Source organism: Papilio xuthus, unplaced genomic scaffold (assembly GCF_000836235.2).
Source record: "Papilio xuthus unplaced genomic scaffold, Pxut_1.1 DF827777.1, whole genome shotgun sequence".
Taxonomy (NCBI): Eukaryota; Metazoa; Arthropoda; class Insecta; order Lepidoptera; family Papilionidae; genus Papilio; species Papilio xuthus.
The window spans coordinates 1,710,798-1,720,802 of NW_013530872.1; the positions used below are offsets into that span (position 1 = coordinate 1,710,798).

General features: G+C 34.7%; 1 protein-coding gene across 2 annotated transcripts in view; it reads left to right on the forward strand.

The window, feature by feature from the left end:
• LOC106115942 (uncharacterized) overlaps window positions 1-9,060 on the forward strand; it is a 59,982-nt gene extending 50,922 nt beyond the window's left edge. For both annotated transcript variants that reach the window (XM_013309603.1, XM_013309604.1), the window contains 6 exons: window positions 7,030-7,220; window positions 7,490-7,618; window positions 7,793-7,912; window positions 8,136-8,298; window positions 8,412-8,540; window positions 8,667-9,060. In XM_013309603.1, coding sequence (XP_013165057.1) covers window positions 7,030-7,220; window positions 7,490-7,618; window positions 7,793-7,912; window positions 8,136-8,298; window positions 8,412-8,540; window positions 8,667-8,925 — 991 coding nt within the window. In that variant the 3' untranslated portion in view covers window positions 8,926-9,060. The remainder of the gene's footprint in view (window positions 1-7,029; window positions 7,221-7,489; window positions 7,619-7,792; window positions 7,913-8,135; window positions 8,299-8,411; window positions 8,541-8,666) is intronic.
• The last annotated feature ends 945 nt before the right edge of the window (window positions 9,061-10,005 follow it).

Below are 10,005 nucleotides of genomic sequence, written 5' to 3' on the forward strand. Positions count from 1 at the left end.
TAAGCTTATTATTTTTTATGTACCTTATGTAACAAAAGCATTATGTAATATCGTAAGTGTTAATAAATTAGTTACCTGTCTTAGTGTATTGACTAAAATTGCTAGTGATTTAAAATCTATACATATGTATAAAGTCACTATTAAAGTTTTTTTTTATTTCAATCATCGTTTGATTTTAATTCACATCAACTCCTTAAAATATATGAGTCATTATATTCGTCTCGTCTGTCGTTAAATCCACTAGAGTTCGTTTATAAACTGGAAGTGTTAGACTGAATATTTTCACGTACATTTGCACTCGTCTGCGCTCGGATATTTTGAGATCGGATATAAACATTCTTTCATATCAAATGATTGATATAGATTTATTTTATTATAGAGATGAAATGATACCAGATGGATTTTTTTTTATATATCTAAAGAGTTATGACTGTTACTGCTTATTTACACTGAGCAGCAGGATACGCGACCGCGCGGTACCAACCCCGGAAGTCGCGTATCCTTTTTCCACTAGTGTGTCCGCTAATGTCCCAAAACCCCAAAAAAAAATCCATTACAAAATTAACATGCTATATCATTTTTTTAAAGGTCCTCATGAAATCAACATTTTGTTATTTAAAATCAGCGTCTAGGATTAGTAATAGTAATTTGGAAATATTCATTTCTCCACGACCAGCAGCACTTCAGACACTAGTCGGTCTATTCCTGGCTTCTCAACACAAATAACCTGAGCTAGTCTGGAGCTTCAAATTAGCCAAATGACACGGAGCCAAGAAATTGACACGTTGATTTTTTGCGACGAGCTGGTGTAAAAAACTCGTTCTGAGCGACAGGATATGGTCGTTGCCGGCGTCCTCTGTCACTCAATTCGTGTGGGGGACAGCGACTATTTCTGTACGATCCGAGCAGCGGCTAATGACGGCAAATTGCCCCCTCTCTCCCCCTCCCGGTCAGAATACGATACAGAAATAAACGTCGCGTGTGAACACTAGAAATAACGTACGTACATTAAAAGTGTATAATTTATATGAATAATTAATTAATCGAACACATTACATACGTAAGAGTTATTTTATCAAGTTTAAATCTAATAAACTCGACTACGAAATATAAACGTTGGAGAAATACATACATACTTACATAAATATTTTAATGAAACGACAAAATCGTACTCAACATAAATTAAATGTAATTCCATTCTGAACTAACACGATTAGAAAAAATTGTTCTTTGACATTTCCGAACATTATAAACGTCCAAATGTCAACTCAAACATAACTCTTCTATATATAAAAAAAACTTTCATTTAACCAGTCCTACTGACATAAATTCAACTTTATTGTGTGAAACATTCACAATTACTGACGCAACAATTCCATTGTCAATGCGACGTTGAACTGTAGGAAATAAAATGACGAAAATTGAAGTGATTTCCGCGACCATCACCGGATCGCTTGTCCGTGCTCACCAGACCAAATGACAATACGGTAAACGAACGGTAATACGAAACTACAATTTCGTTTAGCATTTTTAATCTCGCAAATTCACATAGAACTGGATAGATAAATAAATATCCTCATCTGTATAAAGTTACTAGCTGTCGTCCGAGATATCTTCTGCGCGGAATTAAAAAAAAACGAAATTAGTAGCTTATGTTTTCTCCCAGGCTACGTTCTACATCCATGCCAAATTTCAGCGAGATCCATGCATCCATTATGGAGATATCTTTAAACAAACATCCATCCATCCAATTATTCGCAGATTTAATATTAGTAAGATTTTACCTCAAATTCGGACAATATGCTTTTATGATATATACTTTTGTAAACCAACTAATCAAATACTGCCACAAATTAAATTGAACAATTCAATATTTTAAAGCTCTAACTGGAATGTAACAAGCATAAAATGGAAAAACTTTTCCAATATACGCAACGAGGTCTAGCGAAGCCGTAAGCAAATAGTAAAATAGAAATCCCAACGCAGACATTCCAAAATTGATGTCAGCGTCGACGTTGGACATTTTATCAACTAATATTTGTATTTGGTTTGATGTAGCCAGCGGCTTGTGCCTTGTCACTTTACAAATATCTCTTTGTGACGCGCGACTAAATATTAAGTAATATTCAGTCTCATTCAGAATGTTTTATTTCTATTAATATATGCTAGAATTATTTTGATTTTAATGGATGTAGATAACCTAAAAATATACCATAGATAAATAGAGACACGACAGATTTTTCCTTTTCTTTATCTTTCATATTTCTCTCCTTGTTCATATTGGTAATGATAACCATAAATAAATATAGAATTAAGCCAAAACATCAGGATTTATAAAACCTAGTGCGCCGACCCCTCGTGTATATATAATAAAAAAAACCTCGCGAGTGGGATAAGGGCAGAAAGATGAAGATTAAATAAATATAGAGTTTCAACTTGTCTCTAATTCTTTTTAAAATGCCTATCGCAGAGTGAATATAAAATTCAACGGCTTACTGTATAAGTAAATCAAAACCGGAAACTCATTGGTCGAAGTCAGCTGAGAGGACCGTTAGATTCACCGACGCACAGCCTTAAGCCGCTAGTCCGCTAGTCTAGCCTATTTAACGCATAATTAACTACTCTATTGATTGACAACCACTCACTGAGTCACGGGTTCGAATTCCATTAAACGCATACGTGTTATAATGTTATTGAGTCATTGGATAAAGTGCAAGATAGCGTGAAAGAGACGGATATACTAAAACACAATTAAAACTATTTAAACCTATAATGGTAGATTTAATTTTTTTTATGAAGACATTAAAATGTCTACTAAGTTATTAAAAATACTGGCCACGTAAAATCTTATATGGGGACATTTATTTTGATCACACTTGATACTTGATTCTTGATGAAAAATATAATAGATTATGACGCAAATTAGTTGAATTAAGTATAGGATTAATATATCAAAATGTAATAAAGACTCGTTACATTTACGAGTCGCATCTTGTCAAGATATATAATGTTTTGATGTAGAAATTATGAAGTAAATCAAATTAAGATAAAACTTTCGCTGGCGCGTGAGTGTTTGCTAAAATATTTGCTAACATCAATCTTAATATAATAATATGTGGTACGTTGGCGGCAAAGTACCGCCAAGCGGTGACGTCACTTTAATGGGATATTGTCATTCTAACACAATTTATTATGAACCTTCGTTAAGTATACGAGTACATACGTCTAATTATTTTGTATCATTAATTCCAATAGCTTTAGCAATGCTATTCATAGTAATTGAACAATGCTTCACTTTAATAAATTTAAAAAAAAATTACTAACTATTTGTATAAAATTCTGAAACGTACAAAATATACCAAATTTGTGGTTAAACACGACACATTAATAACATTTAATACAGCAAACTTACTCGGATATTTTTACTCTTTTTTATTTTTATTTTAATAATGTACTTCATAAACCCTCACAAACATTAGGAAACAATATTAACGGAAGTGACGTATTGTTGTAGCCGCTTCCTTCCATTCATTGTCCTACAATTTTACGTAATACAAGTACAGTTAGCTACATGATCAGTGGTGGATCTTGTGGTCGGGCAATACCACTTCAATTTTCATGATGGGCAAATCAAATATAAAAACAATTCACTATGGCCAGGGTAATAGTACAATAATAAACGGGAAAGTTTATTTTTTATATGAAAGTATAATATATTAGAATAAAATGTAGTAAAAGAGATATGGTAAACATAACATGAGAATACTTATATAAGTACTTCCGAAAGAAATGTTACGTCTCATTTTGATTTATACCGCCCATGCAAAAGTCCACACCAATGTGTCTATTGTGTCCATTATTCAATTCATTGTTTTAATCGGTGACTGTACTTTTTGTTACGCGTTCTTCCATTGTATTATAATTCATTCCTATTTTATTCGTAACAGCTCAATCTGCTTACTGATTACTTCGTAACTCTATATAACATATACAAGTGTTCTTCTCTGTGAACTTTTGACTGTAATATTTTATCTGTGTCCAGTTATAAATACACAATAATTCCTTACTTCACGAATCCGGTATTAATTCTTATTGCATAAAGCAAAAAATTGCAACAAATACAGATTATATAAAAAGCTGTAAAATAGCAGTGGTTTACGTTGGTAACACGTGGCCAAACACGTGCGGTCGTCGGTCGCGTCGTGTCGCGTCGCGCCGCTTGTCCCGGGATAGTTCCAGGCCACTTGAATATTCGCCAAATTTTCTTTTTTAAAGACAAATATTTAAAGACTATCCAAAGGTTAGTTTTGCTTATGATTAAAGTCAAAAATATGTATCTGTATCTATACGATAAAATACGTAAAACATTTTATATCATGCTTTCATAATAAATTTGTATATTGAATATTACCTTGTGTTCAAATAGCGCCAACATAGCTGATAACATTATGGTTATAGTACTATTGGCTTATGATTTAATCTTGACTTTGTTTACTTTATTAATGTTCTTAATATTCTGGTACGAATACATGAAGTTTATCCTCTACGGAAGTAAATCTGGTGCGTAATATAACTAAACATGTATAATAAGAACTTAATAGTGGCCCTCGACTTTGTAAACATGGAATTAAAATTAAAAAGAAAATAGTAGTATATGTCCGCAGACATCGGCCATCTTCCAGTGAAAGTCCCGCCAAAATCGGTCCAGATTTCCAAGAACAAACACGGCTTGTGAACGGACAAATAGATAGAGTACAATTTAAAATTGGTTTTTCATTATCTGTAACGAAATTCATGGTGTTTGCCAAATATGATTTTTTTAATATTACATACAGGCAATACAATTTTATCAACATGTTTAAATATATTAAAAATTTACTTAAGAATTTCATTCGTCTGTGTCTTTCATAAGTAAGAATTAATAATTAATAAAATACGCGTTAAATCTTACGGTGCGTGAAATTCCCTTCGGTTAGAATTTCCTAGCGTAAAACTTTTGATCGTCGTTCCGCAACAATCATGGCCTCCATCAACGTCTAATAAAGGTTTACGTTTTTGTTGCAACAAATTATTATTCGCTCTTCCTTGTTATCTTTTATACTTGGTCAAGTTTTCTAGGAAAAAAACACTATAATTAAATTATATTTACCAAGACGTTGACGAAAAAACGAAATTATTACATTTGAAGGATAGGACATTTTTATCTGTGCTTGATCATAGAAAATACCTAAAATCATTATAATTAATAATATTATAAATTATTTTTGCCATTTAAACAAGGAATGTATACAGAGAAGTATGGTAATAAATTCTGATATCACGTACGCCGCGTGCGTGCGTCACTACAAACCACTGAAAATGCAAGACGTATAAGAAATTGGTACCTCCTATATTTACGATATTTCGGCGTACTTTGTTTTCCTTATAAATAAAACATGAATGTTTCTGGACGGAGCGTTGAAGATATTCATTACATACCAAAATTATTATCTTCAATAAAATTTGTTTTGTTTGTTCGAGTGTTGGTATCAGGAAATAAATTAAGATACTTTTCAAATACCATTACTTAAATGCAATCAATATTTTTGGTTCATTTTAGTTGTTTTTGTTGAGAAAATTACGATATATGGAAACCAAACTTTTTTCTACAAAGATACTTTCCTCATAATAAGTTTTGTTTTTTTAAAGTAAACATTTCAAATAAAAAGATCTTTTTTTTTCTTTGTTTAAAATGAACATTTACTTCTAAAATAAGGCACGACCTTGTTTTTATAAATGTGTAAGGCAAAGTTGTACTGCGTACATGTTGCCAAATCGGGAAACAGGCGCGCTAACAACTTTGTTAGCTGACATAGAATAGCAAGCCTATGACTTACTATTTACTACCTCGACATAAATTACTCTATATGTTTGAATAATTTATTGACAAGATGACAAGGTCCTTTACTGCAGTACAAATTTTAAAGGCAAGGAAAAGTACATCTCTCTGTCCTTATCCTATACTATGTAGGATTCGCGCACTAGGTTCTTGTCCTCCAAATCCAAATATATCATTAATCATTCGTTATGTCATTCGCCACTCCCTTGTATCATTTCCAAAAATATAATGTGTTGTACTAAAATCTCTATCATTAAAAACCAATAAATAGTTTTTTTTTCAATAAAATATATAGCTTCTTTATTTCTCGTTGAAATCATGGTTAAAATCACACATCGTCTGCTTTGTCTCACACCGAGATCGTAAAGCTTCGGGCGTCGAGAGAATAAATACGATCATACTGTCATTTCTAAAATAAACCCTTAACCGAATGTTTTTACAACACAAGCTAAAGCTGTATTTGGAACTGATGTTTTGAACATTCGTTTCGGTTTTTTGTACTGCTGAGTTGACGAAATCGATTTACTGTGTTCTGATCCATTTAGTAGCAAGATCGAAACAAATTTCAAATAGATTTTTTTAATTTGTTTTAAATTGTATTTCGATGTAGACGCAACAATAACCTACGACTCTTAATTTTTTTGTTGTAATATTTTATTTCTTTAGTTATAACAATGAAGCAGACAGTACCTTAGTAATCGTAACCTTGGTATTCTTTAAATAAATAACCTTTTCAAAGTATTAAACACTAATAAACAGTAAATAACAACAAATAACAGTTAATTCGAACAACAATTGAATAGAGTGGTCAGTAAAGATAATGTGGCATTAGTCGCTTTTTAATCTGAATGAAAATCATTGTGGATACTCCTTTGATTTTGTTGTGTTATCGGTTAACACCTCAAAAACTATTAGCAAGGGTATTTAGGTGCTAAATGTATTAAGAATACTGGCTGTGATTTATAAGAGAGCATAAAGATATAATAAAACGACCTTCAGATTCAATCAGTTCGCAAAACGTAGATTATAAAAATTCGTAGTTCCACAACAACGTAGCACGTTAATTATAGCTTCAATAGCAGTTGAATTATTTACCATCAAATGGAATTTATCAGCTCCCTTTAAATCAATATATTGTTTTCATGTTATAGGACAACGTCGCCGCCGGGCGAGCCACTGGTGGTGGGCGGCAAGCCGCGATGCCCACCTGCGCTCTCACGGCTGCGCGTCGAGCGCGTCGAAGGCGGCCTGGCAGTGGCTGGCGTAGTCGTCGCCGCCAACTGCCAGATCATCCTGCCCATCTTCGGCTTCCTCTTCATGCTTGTCGGCTGTGTACTCACCGGTAGGTTTACTAAACTGGCTTTACTGTTAGAAATATGATTTACAATTAAATGGAAGATGAGGAAGTGACATTTTTATAACACTAGACAAGAATTCAATTAGAATCAGCGTGATCATCAGTATCGATATATAAAAATGCTTTTTAAAGTTATTTAAATATCTTCGATAGAGCCAATTAAAATTTTATTTTATCATCTATTTTTATTTCGATTGATTATATCTTAATAGCGTATAACGTGAGATGTAACACTATGGTATCGTGTATTACAGCGGCATCATACCGCGGCTGTGGTGAGAACGAGGAGCCTGACCACTACGCGGCGCGCATTGCATTCACCGGCAACTCACGCGTTCTCGGCCCTGTATGCATTGTCGCCGGTGCACTCATGACCATCGCAGGTAATAACATCTCTCTTAGATGGCAAGATTCAGCATTATCTAATGCTAGTTGTTTCAGTCTACAATCAGACTTTGGAATAGCCATCGAATGGTTTTGAGAATCTTTACAACGCATAACCCATTACGATACGTTTATCATCTTTAAAAATCTTTAGTTTGTGACGACCGTTCTAGGTATAGTCCTGTGCATGTTGATGCGCGCGGCACAACGCCGGCAGCGTCGCCTAGCGTTCCACTGCCCCATACACGGAGACTTCTACCCGCTCAGTCCGCAGAACAGTAGGAAGTACTCTCGTAAGTATACTAAGAGTTTTAATAGGTAGAGTAAATAAACAAGTGCGTCATATAATATTATGTCAGCATAGATAAATACTAGGATCCATAGCTGTCTTAGAAGTCAGCCATAAAAGAGAGCTATTTGCATCTCACTATGTACACCTGCTTCATCTGAACTACTGTTGCCTTTTCTACAAAAAGAATGATGTTAAGTAATTGTATTGTTGTGTGATTGTTGCAGGTAGCCCACGAGGGCTGTGGCTGCGCGTGCGCACGTGGCTGGGACTGGCGGCGGAGTGCGGGCCGGCGCGCTGCCCGCGCTCCGCCGAGCCCGCCTCGCCAGCGCGCGCCGACGCCCCATGCCCACCACCTTTGCCTTTCCTGGTGCCGTCCGATTCTGTCGTGTGAGTTGTACTTACATAACCTTATTATTTGTATTTTTAACAAGTACTTATTACAGTAGAGCTATTGCCAGTATCTGGTAGAGGTTAATATTAACTGTTAGTTATGTTTATAGAGGGATGGCATCGGTGCTGGGTGCCCCGCTCAGCCCTGAGCAGACGTTCGGCTCAATCAAGTCACTGGCGATATCGCGTGAAGTTGCCAGCTTTCCGTTATCACGCTCGCCCACTCCGCCACCGTTAAGGTATACACAAATTTTACTACTATTAACTATAGGGTGCACTATATTCTCTAACTTTTATAATACGCAAGTCTAGTCTGCGTATTTGATTCCTAATGAAAAAATTAACGATATATTCTCTACTTCTAGCTGCCCGCCATTTAAAGACGAAACGAAGAATTTTGAGAGCATACCGAACGCGGTGACTCCGCGGCCAGACCTCGAGAGCGGCGCCCCGGCCTTCAGCTACCGCGTGGTCGAGTGCAAGATGACCACTGCTGAGGAGGTGCATCGCGCCCCGACCACCGCTCGCAGCGCCCCCGCAGCCCCCACAGCCCCCGGCAACGCCTCACATGATAGGCAGAGACCCAACACAGTGGCCGTCATACCACACGACGGCAAGGGTTAACACTAATTAAAACCATAGACTTTTTGTTCAAAGTGTCAATACTGAGGTTGGAGCGCTGTACAAACAATCGGAATGTGGTATAATGTGAAACAATTTATTATTGTGCCCCCTTTTGTACAAAAAATGTGCTACAAATTGATGAATACCGCGCATTTATATGTATTGGTTAGTCGTCGGTGGATGGACGGTCGGTATTCATTTCGGTTCACTTCATCTCCATGTTTTATTCTCTAATCTGCTCAAATGATCACATTCGTCTTCCGCTGCGCTCACCTATTTGACTACTTCCCAGATTAAAAAATTTAGAAACCATTTTCAAAATAGATACACCATTAAATTTTTAACTAAACGACAATTTTACTCTGCATTTACATCCAGTAATTTGTAATTTATTTTAATTGCTTTAATACGACTTTTAAATTTAATCTGTACATTATTCATGTATTTATAATATTATAATCTTAGAAATGAACTCTTGTTATTTCTCAGCAATATATTGCGCCAAACTTTATTTAAAACATATTAATTTTAGACGTTAAGTATTGCAATGTAATAAAATAAAAATGGATCGCCTAATTATTATATGACTTTATCTGATTTATGTTAAAAAATCTTAATGCTCGTAAATAGGCTTTCTAGTCCATTATTATAACTGTTCATCGTCATAAAACATAACCGAACAAATTTTGTTTGGTTTAGTTACATCAAGGTTCCTTTGTGGTCGGTGAAAATGTTTAATTTCAAAACAATATGTTTCATGTATTTTTCTCATGTCTCTAATTTTTTTGTTTAAATTTTACTGTATAACAACACGGATTAAAAATAAAAATAGTTGTCTATGTACAACTTTCAGTTTGATGAAATCAAACATAGACTTTTTAACATCGATATTCGCAACATCGGCCACTTTAAAGCGATTCAATATTATATTGTGTATTAAAATCAGTGTTGCTATTATATTTAGATTTAATATTCATAGTCGTGTATACTAAGGATCAAACACGTACGCTAGAATTAGATTCCGAATTGTGATATAATTTTTTAATAATAAAATGACATCTAACAATATAATTTCAGCGC